The sequence below is a fragment of the Nomia melanderi genome, chromosome 10 (genome assembly GCF_051020985.1).
Source record: "Nomia melanderi isolate GNS246 chromosome 10, iyNomMela1, whole genome shotgun sequence".
Lineage (NCBI taxonomy): Eukaryota > Metazoa > Arthropoda > Insecta > Hymenoptera > Halictidae > Nomia > Nomia melanderi.
In genome coordinates, this window is record NC_135008.1 from 8,224,600 (window position 1) to 8,245,988 (window position 21,389).

At 40.1% G+C, this 21,389-nt stretch overlaps 2 protein-coding genes across 3 annotated transcripts in view; one reads left to right on the top strand and one right to left on the bottom strand.

The window, feature by feature from the left end:
• The window catches only part of hwt (SH2 domain-containing adapter heavyweight), a 165,779-nt gene extending 160,912 nt beyond the window's left edge, over positions 1 to 4,867 (bottom strand). The window contains exon 1 of the mRNA XM_076371176.1: positions 4,665 to 4,867. The gene's annotated coding sequence lies outside the window, so the exon portion shown is untranslated. The remainder of the gene's footprint in view (positions 1 to 4,664) is intronic.
• Positions 4,868 to 15,064: 10,197 nt separating this feature from the next.
• On the top strand, positions 15,065 to 19,015 carry LOC116429664 (uncharacterized). Of its 2 annotated transcripts, none has more exons than XM_031982847.2 (4): positions 15,065 to 15,223; positions 16,052 to 16,140; positions 16,468 to 16,898; positions 17,316 to 19,015. In XM_031982847.2, exons 3-4 carry the CDS (start codon positions 16,471 to 16,473, stop codon positions 17,887 to 17,889), a joined length of 1,002 nt encoding a protein of 333 aa, XP_031838707.1. In that variant the 5' UTR covers positions 15,065 to 15,223; positions 16,052 to 16,140; positions 16,468 to 16,470; the 3' UTR covers positions 17,890 to 19,015. The 2 variants fall into 2 exon arrangements, with proteins under 2 accessions (XP_031838707.1, XP_031838706.1); XM_031982846.2 differs by having other exon boundaries at positions 16,052 to 16,128; positions 17,316 to 18,993.
• The last annotated feature ends 2,374 nt before the right edge of the window (positions 19,016 to 21,389 follow it).

Below are 21,389 nucleotides of genomic sequence, written 5' to 3' on the forward strand. Positions count from 1 at the left end.
TACTACAGGATAAGAATAGGAGAAGGATGTTTCTTAGTTTTGACAGTGTTTTCTATCAGAGCAATTCAACTGAGGAGTGTTTGTAGAAAAAGTTGTAAGTAATTAACTTCAAATTTTTCAGCAGGAATAACGTTATCCAATTTTGCGATAAACTTTATATTGTAGTGATGCTATCTTTTAATATTATTAATATTGCGGATGACTATTATTGATACTTACAAAAGAAAAATTGCGCTTATGTATTGAATTTTATGTAATCGTATATAATTGTGTATTACACGATAAGAATAAAGAAAGATGATTTTTCAGTTTTAGCACTCAGTGTTTTTTGCAACTCTTCAATTGAGTATTTTTAGAAAAGATTGTAAATTCAAGCTTTACATTTGTCAGAAAGAAGAAAGTTACCTAAGTTGAATGAATTACGTCGTTGTGTCATAACAACGTCAACTTCCAATGTTATCAGTATCGTCTCTGACTACTAACAAACAGAAAAATTCAGCTTAATTGATATTGGCACTAAAGGATAACAAGAAAGCGAAATATTCTTCTTTTTGGCACTTACAGTGTTTTCTAGAGGAGCTCCTCAATTATTTACGCCGGTCGCCATTTTTACGCTGCCGTTCATTCAAGAGTATGCAATCGGTGAAAGCAACCCGGTCCATTAGAAACGTCGCTGATCTCGTAAAATGAAACGACACGCAATCCAATTTGCGTACACTATGAAGCTCCTTAATCCTCCGAAGAAGCGGAACGGCAAAAATGGTCATTCCGCGAGCGTGACTTAAGACAATGTCCGCGATAACAATCCACGGAATCGTTTTTAGAAATGAAACTATGGTATATCCCTGATTTATCCGGAAAATCCGCGGAGGATTTTAAGAATAGCCGGGAGACTGGAAAAATGTAATTCTCTTCAAATCGCTGATGTGAACGTATGAGAAAATGCGCGAGATATAATTCAGACGTTTGGAAGCGAAAATACGTGGATAATGATAAAACTGTTTTCCAATAACAAGAACAATTTATTCGTATGATAGTCTACTATAGTCTGTTATTTTTAGAACTTCTCTCAAAATTCAGTTCTACCATAACTACGAAAAATGGCACTTCACAGATCTGGAAAATTTCGGATCGTATTAATTCTACGACTCTATGATCTTATTTTATTAGAATAGTTTCATAAGAATTATTTCAGAAAATTCATTTCACGTCTGCTTTTCTTAAAATCCGAAAAAACAGCTTATTTCTGATTTTGCGAGTTTCGAGCACTCTTGAATAAGCAATTTCAATACACACAGCAGCCGTTATCAATCTATAGGGGTCAAACTTCTCCCGTTCGTCGAGTTCATCCTCAATACAGAAAGTTACGCGACACACAATCGTCTCGCACAATTCGAAACACGTATATAGCCCATCGAGCAAAGCGTACGAGCGAGTGTACATGGAAACAGAGACGGTTGTACCATCGTTGAGAGACCGTGCGTAATGCAGTTGAAAATATCGCCTTAAGGGGGAGCGTTGCTTTCAAAAATCGATGCTCCCCTTGCACTTTCCTACAATTCGACGTTCCAGAATTTAACACTTTGAACGGAGAAGGTAAAATTTCGAAAGTGAAAAAGTATATTTCCCTTCCCACCCGTTATACGAAAAAAAAACATCAAAGGCAAGAATGGTTTGTAACAAACGAAAGTAAAAGTTGCACGTTTTATAATGAATCTGGGTAGATTGTTGTACGACTTTTTATTATAATTATTTATTAAGTTATAGGAGTTCGAAAAAATACCAGTTTTTAAATTATAATTCAGTGATTCATGAATTTTTTGGAAGAATTCACTTTCATTAAAATGTAAGGTTTCATTATTGTATTCAACCTATATGGAAGAAAAATACAACAATTTTATAAATACTAACGTGAAATCTCCACTTCAAGCAAAACGATTACATTTTGCTATTAATTAATATCATGTATACAATTGTATACGGTTATCTTAATCTTTGAATTTCATGCATTTAAAACGTTCATGATTACGTAAAGTACTCTAAGTAAAATAACGATTTCACGTAAATTTAAGGAATCTTCCATTTTATTCATAACCAGATAAACGTTCAAATAAAATCCTCCACTTTAATTGCCCTTTGTGTGAATTAATTTGTAACAACAAGAGAAAGTTACGTGAGTAATAAAATTAATTCACATTGAAAAGAATTCCATTTCCAGGTTCCCTTTTCATTTACATCGTAACTGGAAACGAGCAAATGATATGCAATGTTTTGCCGATTCGGACATGCTTGCATTTAAAGCGAGACTTACAGGGATGTTGCCTTAACAATTTCGAAACTGCCAACATACTCGAAGTTTCTTGAAAAGGTAATATTTATTCAGTATCCATTAGATCAACGACACAGAGAAGACGATACTCGCAACTAGTTCGTTGTCCTACATATTTTACAAGCTGGATATCGGGTTTGCAACGACTGGCGCAGACAACGGAGCCGGGCACTCGACAGTTTCGTCTGTCGCGGATACACGCACGTTTCGATTTTTAACGGCCGATAAGAGAGCCGAAGGGAGAACGGGAGGACCGGTGCGTCGTTAACGAGAGACAGAAGTGTCCTCGTGAGATTTTAGGCCGTGTTAATGAGAGGGAAATGTAGTAAATAGAAAGGATGACACTCAAATTGTAGCGAACAGGGTTTTGCGTGAATGTTCACGGACGTCGGGACTTGAATATTCCAAACATTTGCATAATCCTTTGCGGAAATTGTCAGATAAATATTAACACATTGCGTACCAGAAACGAGAAATCTCGTTTTTATATAAACACCAACCTTCGTAACTTTAATATCTATCACATCATTTAAAAAAATATTGAGTTTTATTAGAACTGATTATTTTTAAATTATTTAAAAATGTTTCAAATGACAATAAGATATCTGACTATTTTAGATGTAAGTTGACCTCATTGAAAATCATCGGTCACGCATCCCAGTTTTCCAAGAATTAACCGGTGTACAATGTGTTAAATAAATATTCCGTTAGCTAAGGGCAGTAATAAATATTTCTTTATTTCGATAACAACGTAGAGAAATAAAATGGGCAGATTCCTATGAATGTTACTCTTAACTGAATAAATAATCTATATTAAAATAGTATCATGCAGCTGGTACAAGTTGAAGGTCAAAAACTGAATTGAATGGGACAGAAGTCGATTCGTACGAACGATTTGAATGAGGACCACGTGGTTGCGATCTCGAGGAAATATATCTTATGACCTCTCGCAGTGAAGCTTTCTAATAAAGTATGTCACACAGTCCAATTAATTATTAGTAAAATGTTAGCAAAACGAATTGGAATTTAAACAAATTCAGTGAATTTCTCTGGTTACCGTTAAGTTCGTAATTGTACCAGATAAAAATCTGTTTATAAAATGAATCGCAAACCTAGAATATATAATGAAGATCGTTTAACAACGGTAACCACAATATTCTTTCCAATACTTGAACCATCACCCACAACTATATATTTAGCTGAAAATAGTAACGATTCAAAAACACTTCATTGAATTAAACTATCTATCATTCCCCCTTTCCGAACAATTTCCAACAAATCTTATCTCATAAACATCGTAACAAATGACAAAATTTCTCATTCAGCTTAACCCTTTGCACTCGAAAGTATTTCATTAGAAATACTTAACATTTTCTAACCAGACAAAGACGATATTCGTGTAAATTACCTCAAAAAGAAATTGCAAGTAAATTGAGAAACAAAGTCATTTTAGCCCAACATTTCACACAGCGACGCATTATACGCAATATTAAATATCAAATTTCATAGTTCTACTGTATCAAATCAAGTGGTCACCTTTCGAGTGCAGACGGTTAATACTTACAATCCCAAAAAACCTGCTCCAAGCCGCAGCCGCGCAGAATCCACGATACAAAAACAGCAAATCCCATCAACAAACTCCAACTCCACAGCAAAGTAACCGGGGTCACGAATCGACACGATCAACAGACACACGACAAGCCAACGGCCCACGTGTTCCTAGAAGCCCGGTAGCCGGACCAATCCCAGATGTCTGTTCGACACCGCGGTACCACGGTACCAACAAGCCCTTCGATAGCTCCCAAAATCCTCCTTACACGTAACAACAAAACCATCTCACAACAAATAACCCACCTAACAAAATCTACCTTAACATCTCCCTTTCCTACACACCCTAGACCCCGAATAATAAAAAACAAAGCACAAAGAAGAGTATAAAAATCTGATCTCCGATATCAAAAAAGTTGAGCACGCGTAACTCCCACGGCAAACGTAACCTATCCAACCTAACAACACCCGCCAGACACCCTAACCTCTCAATGAAAAGAAAACAAAGCGTAGAGAAGACTTTAACTCGAGAGCTGATCCCGAATGACAAAAAATTGACAGTTACGTACGGGGAATGGCGTGTCATGACGGCGGTTTGTCAGGAAGCAGCAGACGCGGGGAACGTGTGTTTACACTCACAGACTCACGAGCGGAACGTGTGTACGTAACGGGCGGCAGGGGGTGGGGGGGAGGCTGGCGGAACGTCGTCGCGGGGTCGTTAGGCTCTCTCTCGTGCAGCACGTCGAACAACACGGGCTGTCGGGTTGATCTCCGGTAATGGACTCACCTTTCACGGCTGAGGACGGGACCGGAAGACGGAGGTTGGCGTGTGCACGGCCTGGCTGCCGCCGGCCCCATGGACCACGCAGCCTTCGACGATTCCCGAGGACCCGGGGGTGCACAGGTGTAAAATCTCCGAAGACGCGGCTATGCCGCTCGAGTGATCGGTGTGGACTGCAGAAAAGCCCGCAGATGATATCAGAGACTTAGGGGTGACTGCATGACATCATCGCCGGCCAATCGCGTGCCGGCCGCCGTTGCGCACGCGCCTCACCCTACGCCGCCGGGGCTGTTGCGATATATCGCAATCGATTGCTCAACTTCGCGCCCCAGCGTTAGACGCGACATCTGGCGGGCGTCGGACGGCGGCGTTTGAATTTGCGCGGGAAACCTTTTGGCTAAGTCTGTTTTATGTTAGTTCTTGTGCAGGGAGTAATGTGAGAGTTATGTTTAAATTGATAGGTGGTTATTGTTTGTTTGTTTTAGGTGGAATCTTGTAGGTATTGAGATGCTTGTGGAAGCTATTCGTTTTTTTAACACTGTCTCTGATTGTGATCGTTAGTTAACACGTTCCGTTTCACGGAAATTTCGGTTGTATTTTACTTATGAACCGTATTGATTGTTTTCGTAAAATATATAAAAATGACTAAAAACTTGAATATAAGTTAATATTCTGATATTGTTCTCTTTTGTTCTCGCTGCTTTGTAACGTATACCACCCTCGGTGACCATGTGTTCCTTAAAAATATTTTCCTACAGAAAGTGGTGTGTACCATATATCGTGCACGTGGCACTGAACGTATTAATAACGTGTGAATGTTTTGTAGAAATTTTCATAGTAGCAAAGATGTATTTAATTATAGTTAAAATGAGAACTGTGATACTAATAGTTTGTATCAAGATAGGAAAATAAAACACACATTCACTTATCGGATGTATGTTGCACAGGAATTATTTGCCCAATTTACTGCTAACGAAATTGCTCCAACGTTTACGGGCTAGATTGCGGAGGTTCCTGAATATTTTAAAGGCATTTAATCACGGTTAAAAAATCCGTGTTTTTTCACCGGTTTCTTATTCGTCGCGTATACCGCGAGGAATATTCGGGCAACGAGTCTGCGGGGCAACGACCAACGCGGAAAGGCGGATATTCACGTCAAACGCGCATCGCACGAGAAATTGCAATTCGCGCCAATTAACTTCGTCCACCTAGTGGAACGACAACCTATCCAATCTCGCACGCGGTGACATTTTCTGATTCGAGGTTCGGCATTTCGCGTGTTGCCCCCGTGTAACGAGATGCCGTAGCTGAACAACTGCATTCTCGTGTTCAGTGGGAATATCTTTGTGCCTGGAAGTAATTACCCTATAGGCTCTGCTTACACGGTCCATCCTTTGCAACCGCGATACCACTCGCATTGTTCACTGTTTGCCGAGTGTAACTCCATCTCATCTTCGAATTAGAAATCCGTGTAGACCATTACAGCACGGTTTAATGGATCTAATTCGTAGCACGTGTTACAAATACGCTCATAAATCTGAAATAGTGAACGTGTACCATACCCTAGATTTAGTGAAGGAAGACATTCTATGCATTTGTTTCATGAATATGATTTAAATACTGAATTCCTGTGTACCTGCTCTACTTATTATAGATACACCGAAGATTCTGATAGTCTAAGATTTATATCACAAGATATTGAATAAGGAATGAATTATATTAAAGTAATGTTTATCATTCAATTGTATAGCTAAGTACCGCAAGGATCTGTAATTTAGATGCGTATGAGTATAAAATATATACCATAGAACTATATTATCAATAATTAATTACAGGTTTTGAAATGATGTAGGATTAAGCGACCGAAGTATTTCTAAACAGAGTAATATGACGTAGGACTACATTGCAGACGTCAAAAACTTAGAAATGACACAGAACTGTGTTACCGGTGTTCGTCTAGAGAATTTCAATCGACGTAGAACTACGTTGCCAGTCTCGAATTGGTAAATAATGTTAATTCAAAATATTGAGATCAGTTCAAGGGCGAGCTTGTTGACGCGCCCGAAGCGAGCTAATACAGATCAACCAGCCGCGCAGCGACGGTGGCAAGTGTGAACAATGTTTTTTTCTCAAGAAAGTCGTGAATGACAAGAGACCGGCGTTCGTCTTCACGGCGATACACGGGGTCAACAGTTTCTGTCCCGTCCAAATTACCGCGGCTCGACCTGGAAAGACGGAAACTTTCCCGGAGAATTACTGCCTTTCCACGGTTCCTTTCTCCGCTTTCTATGCCCGCAGTTCAGAAGCACTCGACACGCTTTTTCAACGGCAATTTCACCTTGCCTTCACAAAGACGGCTTTGTATTCGGCCGCATGATAATGTTGTCTCCCATGCGGAGCATACTCGCCTATGTTACACCCTGTACATGCAGGAAACACGCGCGCGCTAGTGTCGACCAGGAAGCGTCACAAATATTTGACGAAGGTGCGAAGGAACGCGGAAGAAGAAGCTGCGTTATGCACGACATCTGCGGGAATAATTTTACATACATCGGCGCCAGTCGTTGCCGCGAACGAGAAAAGCGGATTACACACGGTGTTTTGAAGTTTGAAGAAAGAAAGACCTACCGATAGCCGTGCCCTTTCATCGAACGGATGATTTCAGATCTGAAAAATTTGGAAAGAGACAAACATCGACTGGTGTATATACTGTCTGTGATGCAAAGTTTCTGGATTATTGTAAACTTATAGAAAACAAAAAAGAAATTGATCGTCATTTACGTTGTTTTATTGAGTAGGTAATTTAAAATTTGAAAAAAAGGGCTGATTGTTAACCGTTTCAGTGCCGTCGGTGTTTGCAAAAATTCGGTCGAAAAACGCCAAGCGGCGTTTATATTTTCTAATAAAAAGATTTTAAATAGTGCGATCGTTCTATTTTTTCATTTATAAGCAGGCAATGAACAAAATAAAAATAAATAATTAGAAGGAAGACGAATAAAAATATTTCATTTGATTCTACGAACCGATAGGCTAGCAGTTTTAGGCAGTATACCGCGAGAAGCGCTGTTTGGTACTCAAACGGTTAAACAGAGGATACTTTAGTCATAAGCACTAACATTTGCCAATGCGTTTTACCGCGGTATTTGAGACAACAAGACATAGGGGACAACTATGTAGCTTTCAAGAGGCTCGGAGACTCAAAAAGTTCGAACAGGTTCGATCACTGTATAAGTTCGATCGCTTCAGCCACTCGATCGCCTCGAAGTGTTCAAACTTTACACACGCGTCCGCAAGCATCCTCCACGAGGCGATGACCTATAATCATTAACAGATACCAGGTAACATCGATAATTATGTTGGCGAAGTGGCTTGGCTCATAGTCGTTCAACAAATTTAAGTAAAAAATAAGGATTCTAAATTATGACGCCGAAGCATTGAAAGTACATGCACTTGCTGCTAAACACAGTGACTACTAGTAAAAAGAAAATTCTTCATTCAGCATGACTAATAAGAATCGATAAGCGATTTTAAATATATCTAGCACAATATACTCTTAAAAGCATCAAAATATTATGTTAGTATTCGAAAACAAAAGACATTAAATTGTAAAGAACGTTCGGAGACAATCTTCATAATTATTTCAACATGGAACTCTAGGTTTACAGAATGCGTTAATTTGACGCATATTGAATTTTAGAAATATTACTCGGTAAACGTTTATGCCGGTTTTGATCGAAGCAAATACAGGAATATGTATCCTAATAGTTCACTTTTAAATCGCTAACTTCCAAGATCTAAACGAACATTAATTTTTCAATAGAATAAACTGTACAACAAACGTCCGCAAACCTAGTATTAATCTTACACAAAGATTCAATCAAACTCGATACTGAATTCTCTCATAGACGACACGGAAGAGAGCGAATCACTCTGAGTTATTACATCGTATCAATCCGGGCTCACAATGCATACATTAAAATTTCTACTCGATGCAGAAAGAAACAGCGGCAGCGACAGATAGGGAGAAATCTGGAACGGTAACTCCGCGGATATTTCCGCCGATAAGTCACGAAGGGGGACAGATCGCGTGTCCCTTCGGTCTTGACAATCCCCCACCGACTGCGGAATAAAATCCTATACAATCCCGATATTTCCTGGATCGGTTTGCGTTTCGCGACTTTGTCTTTGAAAGCAAACGACGACGACGACGACGACGACAACGGCGACGGGCCGCCTGCTTCGCGTATTTATGAAACGGGCGGGCCCGCGCGCATGCATGCGTACACATGTTTCGAAGTTTGTTCCTTTTCGGAGCGTTCGCTCGGAGAAATGGTATGAGGAATGGTCGAATTATGCGACATATTGCGGGACCCGCGCACCCTCGAACCTCCACACATGCTCGCGCACCGGAAAACCTTTTCCATCGACGAGGGAATTGTTTCGACTATGAGCGGCGCGGTGTGCGGGAGGCTTCTACGGCAGCAAAGACGGCGGGAGGCTCGCCATTGTCGGATATTAGCGTAATTATGCGTCCCGAAGCGAGTTGAACGTATTTACGTAGCGGAAGTGCACGGGGACGTTGATGGCTAATGAACAATGACGCGTAGTTAGGGCAGCGATGAAAATAATAATTCCATAGGTATATGGGTGGATGTAATTATCCCTATTATGTTCGTTCCACGCGTAAATATGTAATTTGATTAATTAATCGCTTTATTAACGGATATTACAGTTCCTTTACTTTTCACAGCTCGGGGAATTGGGGAATTACTTTTTGAAGCAGAGTAGTTAAAGATTTAGAGATCTATTTATAATGAGCACTGTTTACTTGGAGACCTAGTAGGCAGGTCGGGATAACAATAGCTGGGCAACTAATGCAAAGGAGACCACTTGTAGTTCAAGATAGGTCCACACTATGGTACTGGGGTAGCAGAAGTGGAAAAATGTGGGTAGCCATTGGAGGACCGCCTGAGCTCCGGTAGGGTAGCACTGATAGCAGACGTGGGTCAAAGTCTCATTGAGACAAAGCTCCCAACTGGTTAGCCAATGGGAAGAGCGGACCACTTGTGGTGCAGGGTAAGACTATACTATGATATTCAGGTAGCAGAAGGGGAAAAGTGTAGATAGTTATGGTTGGGGGATGGTATAAGTCTTGGAGGTTTAGTTAGTGTGGTAAATGTCTTAGAGGATGGGTCTCATTGAGGCATAGCTACCATATGGATCTTTTTTTGATTTTATGTGTTAACGTTTTCGCTTTTTACACGTACAAACGTGTTTCGATGAATGTTGTACTTTCTGCTTTATTCTTCATGTAAGATTGGAGAGCTTGTAGACCTGCTATACTGAGAGATTCAAAGGCAATCTTGCTGCAGATTGGAAGCAAACGTGATAACTGCTTACTTCTTTACAATAAAGCTGTTCGCTGGGGGCGGGGAAGATCGATTACGCTCGAGTAAAGAGATCCCGAGAATACGGACGAATCAATCACCGAGCTAGTTGGCGTATTAAGCTTCACAATACCTTTCTATCACCTGTATCGATCAGCATGGAATTACGGTACAACAGAATTCCCTGCACGATTGATTCGAATAAGCAATTCCGGATAACCGAGATTGCGTGTCAAGGAACGACACCTATTTCTTTCGGTAATGGGACCACGATCACTATTCAGTTTACCGAATATCTCGTTGACGAAGCTGTCGAAGGAAAAAAGGTAAAGAGGCGAACGAGTCGAAGTTTATCTGGTTCACGAGAGATTTCATTATTTCACCGATTTATCAAACATGCTTACGATGCGGAATCAAGCTTAATCTTACATCCGCGTTCTTCTGAAACAGTCACGTTCGATGTTATCTGCCTGTCTATGTTAGGTACACGGACAGCGTTGTTGTAAGAGCACTGGAGATGTTATTAACATTTCCTGAATACATAAACTTCATTAAAAAAGAATGATTGGGGAACGTAGGCTTCAAAATACATTACAAGCTGATTCCTTATAATTATTGCATGAATTCTATAATTTACTAAATCTTTATTATATATAGTATTTCTTGTTAGCTTTAATCCCCAAAATTATTATTAAATCAATATTATACTTGATATAATTGCTACATAAATATATTATTTCCCGATTACGGTATTTCTAATTTATCCTCTTAAGAATGAAGTTCTTCAAGGTTATCCATAAACAAGTGTATATTTCTCGAATGTTTCTCACTGTCAAAATTAAATTTGATGCCAGCCACCCCCAGAAAGTTGAATGCAACAGCCAACGCGAATAAATTGCCGTCCTTTTTGTCTGCCCCGCGCTATCGTCTTCTTTTCTGTTCCCGCTCGAAAATTTCGTGACAACTTCAACGACTGAAAGGGGGTAGCTTCTCATTATGGTGTTCTGTCAGAAACCCCCTTCGATACTCCGCCCGCATTTCTTTCATTGACCCATTAAAACGCGTGACAATGACTCGCAGAGAAAGAGAAGGTAAAACGCCGCGAATTATATCACGGGACGACGACGCGACGCTGGAATAAGAAGGTTGGATCCCCTGTAGACCAACCGATTTAGATAACGCGACTGAAATATCGAGACCGTAATAGATGTGTCAGTTTTTCACTGTCTCGCAACTGGTTATACATCACGACGATACCGTGTATCGGGAGATGATACGTGACACAGTTGAGCGAACGTGATCGAGGAATTTCGTATTGGCCAACGTGTCATCCGAATTTGTGAAGCAGCAGATCCCGTAGAAAGATTGAAATATTTCGAAGTAATACGATTAACCTTTAGGCGCGGACGTGCGATCTCAAAGACCTCTACATAAAATCTCATGAATTTTCAAGCCAGTGAAATTTTCGTTCTATAATTGATGTTATTGCTATGTAGACATATTTAAACAAGTAAAAACAAACAAATACAATACATTTTTTTATTAATTCCTATAAACGAGGACTTTCAACATTAATCGATAATTCTCAGACTTTTATACTTAAAGGTTACATTCAAAATAAGAAAACTCTACATAAAATATCGGAATGTTCAAACCAGTGAAATTTTCGTTATACAGTTGATGCTATTGCTATGTAGACATATTTAGACAAGTGAAAACAAGCAAAGACAGTACATGTTCTATTAATTCCTACAAACTAGAACATTCGACATTAACCGACAATTCTCAAACTTCCATACTTAAAGGTTAAATTCAAAATAAGAAAACTCCGTTATCATGGCGGGTACGGTAGTTCCAGTATCAACCAATTAAAGATAAATTTTTCCATCAAGAACAATCATGCGTAAGAGTATCAGACACCAATAACTAAGAACGAAGCTCGTCGTCATAAATCGCGAGACAAATTTCATTTCCTTCATCCCGAAGCTTGTCAACCGAGCAGCTATTTATCAGTGGGATTTGAATGGCATGTTTCAAGGTCGTGTCAGAAAATTTCGTCGCGGGTCGACCGTGACCGACGGCTACGGCTGGCCTAGGAACCGTTGAATATTAAATTCAATTTGTTTCGTCGTAGACGTCGAGCAACACCGCGAAGCGACGCGTGTTTCCATCTCGCGGATTTGCATAAGTGACTTATGGTCAGTGGATATTGCCCGCGTGTCGGCGGAGGGAGGAATGGTCCGCTCGGATATCTTTGATGTGACGTTCGCGTAGGGATTCAAATGAGGGATGGTCGTTATGAGCCGGGGTGTAGAATATCATACGCGCGTATTTGGTTTCGTGCGACGCGTGCTGGCCAGCGAAAGGAGCGGGTGCTCCCATTACGGCAACGAATTAACGGCGGAAGTTCAAGACCGCATGGAAATTACCGTATTACGTAGGAAAAAAGCCAACGTTCGCACCCCCGCCAATTCCATCTCTTGTAATTGGTCCGTTACGGTAAAAATGAAATTTTGTTTTATCACGGACAGCAGGTAATAAATGCAGTCTAGTGTGCTTGGTTACTGGAATATGCTGACTGGCTGGGTCATACGTAGGTTCTATTTGATATGTGATGTTTAGTAAATAGTAGGTTGTATTTAATATTTAGTGAATATTAGATTGTATTTAATATTTAATAAATATTATGTTCTACTATACATAAATAGTAGGTAAGTTCTATTCGATAATGTCATCTTATGTTTCGAAGGAGGAGTCAGTTTCCAGAAATGGAATCTACAAATTACCATCACGCTGGGAAGTGGTCATTAGTAACATATGGAAATTATATTGTTCAGTAAATATTAATAAATGCATTGGAAGTGTATTATATTCTTTTCGTTCAAAAACGAACAGAACTTTCCGATAGACCTGGCATATTAAATAAGAAATACTAATAGTGTTACAAGGATATTATATAACTCTTGTTATAAATGTATGACACAAAGGAAGCTTACATTTTCCAAAGGAATATTTTTTGATTATATTTCTGACCTCTTTTTAATTATGAATAGCGATTTCGAATATTTGTTCTGTGCAAAATTAAACTATATTTTTTCAATGACTTTCAGCGTACTCTCTATTCGTATGCAGTATTTTATAGCGTTCATTATAGCATGAAAGGATAAATGTTACAGAAATTGGAAAAATTAAAAATTATCGTTGGTGCCGGGAACTGGTAATATAGATAACTACGCTAATAATCGAATATATTTCACGGTCCCGTATAATTAAAGTTGTAACTGCAATAACACCTCTGCTCTGTAATCAATACTCGTGCTCCGTGTGCGAATGGAGAACGTTGGGATTAATGAGCTCAAAGTGGAATTAAAGAGAGAGAACCGTCGCGCGTTACGATATTAACGAGCCTACTATCTCAAATGTTTTATGGCAAAGCGGTACGTTTGAAATCGTTAAGATAACTCTAAATAACTTGACGCTTGAAGGTCACAGTAAAAAAGAAAGAACGTCGAAATTAAATATTTAACAAATTTCAGGTAAAATTTAAAAAGCTGCGAAAATCATATGTACGTAATTAAATAGTTCACGCAGCGTAGTGACTAAAAGTATCTGAGCAATGAAATACATAATAATTACGGTAACGTGCGAAATGTTGTTTTTTAAATAGAAACATTCCGATCATTTATTATGATTAATATGTAACCCTTATCAAAATTCTAACAACAGATTGAAACAAGTGAAACTACTTATGTTTAAAATCGTTTCAGAAATTTAACCCTTTAAGACATCAATAACCGGGAAATAAGAGAAGTGAAACCAGTTATTTTGACAAGTAAGGTAGTTCTAGTGCTAATCTAAGTTTAAATGGTTAAATTGAGATGGAAGAAATGGACACGAAAATATTTAAATCTGAAAGCGACACTCGACACCTCGAAATAGTAGCCGAATCGTTGCTGAAATATTCGAAGCAACAGGGGACCAAGGAACGCAGCCGTGAAACATAATCCCAGATCTCACGCGAAGATTATCAGTAGTGACCATCGGGGGGACCAAAATGGATACTGCGTAACAAGCCAGCGGTAGTCGAGGGGTCGCGCTCCTGCCGGTAACAATTTTTCATCCATAATTAACTGTCACTGGCGAACGGTCAAGTAATCAAACTGGAAACAGGAATCCGTCACACGTTACGAGGTTCGACGTTACACTGGCCATCGTTCAACGTTAACTCAAAATTAAACAGCGAGAGATAACTCGAAAACAACAATTAATACTGTAAACAACCTGTGATACAATCAACTAAACATTTAACTCGCTATTGGCAATGGTCACTGTATACCGAATACACGTGTAGAAACTCGGCATCATAGGTATCTTAAACTCTACCGATTAATCAACGATATCTTATCAAGAATTACGAACGATTATATATGTATATTTGGAACCACGTAATGTTTTCTCTTTCTCTGACTTATATATTCTGATAATTAATAAACTCTACCAAATCATCGTCAAAAACCAATTCACGAAATGTAAAGCAATCGAGTTACTCGATAACATTCCCAGAACACTCACAGTATTCACAAAATACGTGTAGTGCCACGAGAATCTTAAGTCTGTCATATACCTTATTCTCCTGTGTGAAAGGTAAATACAAATAATTGTCAATTATCCAGTAACATAATCCTCGCATTTCAGTATTACCCACTTATTTACGTTATAAAACATTCTTACGAACTTATATAAATTCTATTATCAGTGTTAATACCAGAGCAGCGAAACGGGGGGAAAAAATCTCACGAAATTTCAAATTTTTTCGTTAGTTGCACGACATTTTGATAAATGCGTCGGTTACCTTCCGTCGCCGCGGCATGCATAACAACGAAGAGCAACGCCGACGATCCAGTCCCGTCGATCTCGTTTCTCGGAGCGAGATCTTCGCGAGCTGCGAAAATGGTTCCCTATCAGGAACGGGCCGGCTTTATCAGATAAAGTCGCGCTATCGGTCTTGGCAAATAAGGGAACGCTGACAGTTCGACGATGACACACGACGCCCGTAGTTACGGAGGCGTACGTGCCGCGACGGCTATTTTTTTCCTGTCCCTCCGCTTCGCGCGACCGTAATTTCAGTTTCGCCCCGGCCGGCGCCGCCGCTGCAAGGACGAGAACAACGAGAGTCGAGTGAGTAAATTCAGCACGATCGATTGTAATCTGTTCGGGGCCCGCGCGTCCCCGTGTATACGTGTGGTCGCGGACGGATAAGTGTTTTCCGCGCGCTGCGTCGCGCCGCGCCACCCGCGCCGGAAGCCGAAGAACGCCGGAAATGGCGGACACTGGGTCGCCAAACTGATCGCCGGGCCGCGAGAACATTCAAGATCATCTCGTGGTGGTTAACGCAGTGATTAGAATATGAAAATGTCACTTTGTTCCTTTTGTTTCTATCTTTTTGATGGTTTTGATGGTACTGAATGGTTTTGGGGAATTCTTTGTGTCGGAAGAGTTGGGTAAATGAAGAATGAATGGATGATGAAAACATGTATCGAGTGAGAATATTGTTTGGATTGTTGTTTTAGTTGATTAGTATTTTAATGTTGACTTCAATTTTTTAGATGTATTGGAATGGTGGTGAAACACTGAGGTTGAGAAGAGTTGAGCTTTTTGTGTAAGGGAAAATCGCGGCGATAGTTTAGATATTAGATACTGAATTCATGAGTTTATTGATAAGATTTTGTTTCATCAAGTGTTCGTGGTAAAGTAGAAATAGGTCTGATTCATTTCATACACAATGCTGGAATTGTACCAGGAAATCTCGCGTGACATCGATAGATGATTAAAACCCACCACGATTGTTTAAGCAGTCCGGCTTGATAACCAGCCAACTGACTAAACATTATTCTTATCTGACACAACTGGAACGTATTCTGTATTGTTCTTAATACCTTCCTGCTTGAACTCAACCAAGATAATTTTGATAAGAATGATCTCCTAAAAACTGATATGCGATTTCAGATTGGTGAGTCGCTCGAAGATTGATGCTGTCAGGGCACACGGAATTCTCGAGTGAGGGTTACCTTTCGTGAACCGAGGTACGGTGTTTTGTAAGTGCTTAATAATTCAAATATTGCGAGTTCTGTATTATTCCAACGTATGGAATTTGTTGAAATTGCAGAGAAATGAAGTTTTTATCTGAAACATTCAAAATTCGTAATTTGAAAGCAAAACGTCTAAAAATGGAAGTTAAATGTTCAAAGTTAAAAGTTGAAAGTTGAAAGTTGAAATTTCAAATTTCAAATTTCAAATTGATTAAAACAGAATTCCTTTGAACGGTTACAGAAGAACGGAGAATTTATGAGAATTTTCAAATTCGAAATTTCACTTTAATTCAAAACTACTGACTTTATAGAGAATAATCATTCTGTTTCTAGGCCATGGACACCCTATACCCGAATCTGTACGAGAGATTTAAAAGCGAGGGCGTCTGTCCGATTTGCCTCATGGAAATGGAACTGGCGGCCAGGTACACTTGCACCAACGGTCACACGATTTGTTACCGTTGCAAACCGTACTACTACGCCTGTCCCACCTGTCAGTCGCCACTAGAAATGGAGCTGCCTTCGCCACACACCGGTCCATCTTATTCAACACCCCCGCCCACTCATTTTATGCCTCACCCACTCCCGCGAAAATCCCATGAACACCATCCGAGTGCACCCTCGATGGACGATTTTCTCAATCACGAGAGAAACCTATATCCACCAAGGCCAACCGAAGATCAGGTGCTTATATCCTGCAAGTATGCTAATCTTGGATGTTGGGTGAAGATCCCAGAACACTTGATAGACCTGCACGAATCACGGTGAGTATGAGAGAATTATTCACTTCCCATCCTTTAGTCAGCAACGTTTTGAGAAAAAATTCTATGAGGATCCTGCAGAATTTTTTGTATACTAATCTCCTTAGTTCCAATATTCTTTATACCAAGCTTTTACGTTAATATCTTCTATACTAATAGTTTTTCTGTTAATATTTCTGATTCTAATATTTTCTATACCTACTGAATAGATTTCGTGTTAATATTTTTAATTCTAATATTTTCTATACCCACCAAATAATTCTTCTGTTTATATTTTTCATACTAATAGATTTTCTATTGATATCTCTAGCCCAAATGATTCTCATACCAATAATTTCTGTTTTAATATTTCTTGGGAAACTTATTTCACTTACTCCCCTCAGATAAATCAATTCTAATAGACCAATAATACGCTCGTAGGTGCCAATTTCGACCGCATTTAGAAGAAGAACAGCTACCAACGGACGTGGCTCACAACCACGACGACATGGTCGATTGCAAGCACCAAGTGGTCGGCTGCAGAGTGAGGACGTCTCCCTGGAGAATATCAATTCACGAGGCCCACTGTATCTACAAAGATCGTTTCGAGGCGTTGCACGAGATCAGCGACACATTGGACGAGATAACGATCACGACCGACGACGAGAAGCTTCCGGAAGAGTTGACGGAATGTAAATTCAGGAGGTACGGGTGCATGGTCAACATGCCGAGGCGGCGGAAGCTGATACATCAAGAAAAATGCAACTACCGGAAGTATCACACCGAGGAGGAGTACACTTCGTCGGAGAGTGAGTGCGATCCCGACGAGCAAGTTCCCTGCACATGGGCCGACTACGGATGCAGGGTCAGACCGAAACGCAGTCGGCTGGAAGCGCACGTAGAAAAATGTAATTACAGGATGGAGGAATGCGCGTTCAAAGATAACGGGTGCTGCGAAATGCTCCAACCCCCGAGGAAATTCGCCCACGAGAGGTCTTGCCCGTTCGCTAATTAAATCCTGCATTTAGTTGCATAACTTAAGAAAAAATGTATGTAGGTACTTCTACGCGATTTAAAAAATCGCCGAAAAGTCACTATGAACGTGAGATTTTCCATAAGAAACTGATGCAAGGAAAAGATTAACTGAATGCAAATTCGACAGGTATCCAAAATTCGTAAACATGAAACAATGTAACAGAGAATATTTACGATCGCGTTATAGGTTGCATTCGAAGAATCGACTTAGTACAGATACCGAGAGATATTTGTTTGCAAACGATTTGTTTAGAAACGTTGAATATTGTTTAATTAAGCAAACCCAATGATGATTTCTTTTGTATGGAAACCAGTGTGAACCGTTACAAACATCATGAAAATTAGTTTCGTTTACCATGTAACAAAGTGGTGAATCATGTTAGAAAATATATTACTAGTCATTTTCATTGCAGAGAGTCTTTTTGTTGGCATTCTTAGTTGACTTGAATTAATTGTTTGAACGTGAATATCTTAGAAAAAGGATGGTGTCTTTTTAAAAGGTGAGAATGTACAGATATTAAGAGTAAGCAGAACAAAATATAAGGTTTTAGTGTTTTCAAAATACTGTACGGAGAATATATTTTGATATTTAATAAATATATGTAATACATTTCGGTGAAAGGAGCAGGTGATATTCTTATAAAAATGTCTGATTAAATTCTCACAATCTATAGAGAGCGAGAATATCGAGAGCCCGCAGCGGTTTCGTGAATGCCGCCATTTTTAGCCGCGATTCCCCAGCATTGATGTCGGAGAACGGATCGGGTAAACTTCCCCCATGGTAACCTAATTAATGTTAACTTAATTAATAGCCCGGTATTCAGCGTACCCGGACTGTCTTCTGGAACAATGTGTGCCTAGATGCGAATCGATATTTCGAAGTACCAAAGCAGCTTGTACGTCTTCCCGTTATGCGCCGGCAAGATTAAGAACGCTGCGTCGCGTATTACGAAACGCTCCGCATAAATAAAGCTTCGTGTATGAACCATAAGAACAGCGATGAACCTTACTAGACAGCGGAATGGTTTCTCTTAGGAGATTCACACTTTTCTCCGGGAACGTATATGCGACATTTCTGATGATCTTATTTTAAATTTGATACATTGTGTTTATGATAATTTCCATTGCTCGAGGTAACAAAAGCAACGTGACGGGATATTAAATGTTTATCATATTTAAAAGATCTTCCAATGTCCCCAGAATTTCACAATTATCTGAGAATCTTTGTTTCTTTAATATACTATATTCAGCTGGGAACTGTAGTTTGAATATTAGTCACTTTAAGAATTACAATATTGCATTGGTAACAGTGCCGTCTTGGCAGCTGAAGACTGCAGTATTATAAATCTCAATCACTTTAACGACTGTAATATCGTTAATCTCAGTCGCTTTAAAGACTACAATATTATAAATCTCAGTCACTTTAAAGACTATATTACCATTAACCTCAGTCACTTTGAAGACTATAATATTATAAATCTCAGTCACTTTAAAGACTATAATGTTATAAGTCTCAATCACTTTAAAGACTACAGCATCACGAATCTCAGTCGCTACAAAGACGACTATATCCCCAACCTGTCACTTCGAAGACTACAGCGTCACAAATCTCAATCCCTATAAAGGCCACAATAACTCGAATCAGTCACATCAAAAACTACAGTACCTCCACAATACAGAACTCAACAAAAAATTCAAATTCACTCACTTCAACTACTTTCCATCCGCAACCAAATGCGCAAACAAGTGTCAAAGAATTTCAAATAGGAAGCAAACGCAGCCCGAAAACGATCGAGCGCATTAACCCAACGATCTCACTAATTCGTAGCAATCTGGTCACGAATTTGTTGAAACGGCTCCTTCAGCGATGGGAACGGAGCCTGTTTCCCATGGCTGTCGCAGTGCATCCGCGGGAAAGTTTAGAAACCCCATTAACCGCGATTTCCAAGAACTCCGGGGGATTATACGAGCGAGGATTACCTAACCCCCTTTCTCTCGCGCGCCCTATCGCCGTTGTATCGTCGACGGGATAGCGAAACTTACACCGGCATCCGGGGGATGATCTGGAGCATGATCACCGGGAACAAGAGGGACGACGGCTGGGATATCGAACACCTGGAAGCTAATGGTGCAACCGCCCCCGCGCGACGCGGCGCGGCGTCAAGCATCAAGGTTCCCGCGGCACGTTTATGGTCGGCCATTTGTACGGCCGCCGAAAAAAGCTCGCCGGGCGAACTGTCTTGAAAACGTGATTACATCCGCGCGCGACGTCGTCGGACGATAAATCCTCGCGGACGTGTTTATACCCGCGCGCTCCTCAAGGAAACAGGTTGCCCATGAGCGTGCCAACGCGAGTGAATCTCGCGGAGAATGTCCTTGCGGACGGAAGGGCATTAACGATATTGATTCCGTTGAAATTCAGTCGACGGAGGAGGTCGTTGGAATTTATGATGTGGAATGTTTTGGTTTAGAGGATGTTAGGGATTACTGATACAGGGTGGTTTTTATTGGAACGTTTGAGCCTGACGTGTAAATCTGTAACGTTCGTATACAATATATGACGTTAATGTTGACGTTAACACGTTGCGGCTGAGTTTCAGAAAACTGAATCGTGTGGATGGCAATTTTCAGTGAGACCAACTTATACCGCTATGCATAGAAAACCTCAGATATCATATTGTTATGTTTTATATTTTAAATAATCAATTCGGATGAAGTTGAATATTTTTTTAAATATTCTGGTAATTAGCGAAGTTACGTAGCTAAGTGTCTTTATGTAAAAACGAGATTTCTCCTTGTAAGTACGCAATGTGTTAAGTGAATTATTGATAGATATTATTTCGAATAATTGAAATGTCTACTTGTTAAAGAGATATTATATGAATACTGCAAATGGAAATGTAGGAAGCTTAATGACTTCTAGCTTCGTTCATTTTCAAACAATTCTATCGCCGGAGATTTAAGTCTAGAATCGGGGATTTATATTTCGCTTGTGCCGTGAATATTTACGGGGCAGATAAATCTCAGCAGGAAATCTCGTCAAACGCAACAAGAGTCTGCAAGCATTCCAGGAATATCGCGAACGAAGCGAAAAGTACGGTTCCGAGGGAGAGGAGAAGATTCCGCGGCACGGTACATGAAGGTCTCAAAAGATTCCGTGGATGTGGGGGGTACACCTTTTTTAGATACTACATAAATATCGAACCGGACCGGAAAACGATAAACTCTTGTCCGTTCACGGTTTACGGGAGCCGTCACCGTGTCGGTCAGAACTTTAACGCTCAAAAGGTGACCCAACCGATGGACAAAAGGGAATAGAGGCTGTTTTACATAGTAAAGACCGGGGAGGACCACCGTCGCTACCCGGCTGGATTCTTAAAGAGGATGTTCGCTTCTGAGCTATGACGCGGCCGCTCCACAGCGGAATGTTCCAGTTTCGTTTATGCATACTCGCGACGCGCTATTAACACCTTGATTGCC

What these genes read in the sequence shown, in the direction of transcription:
- LOC116429664 (XM_031982847.2), top strand. Translation starts at nt 16,471, where the DNA reads ATGGACACCCTATACCCGAATCTGTACGAGAGATTTAAAAGCGAGGGC. An exon ending in ATAGACCTGCACGAATCACG is followed by an intron (nt 16,899 to 17,315) that starts GTGAGTATGAGA and finishes ATACGCTCGTAG; the next exon opens with GTGCCAATTTCGACCGCATT.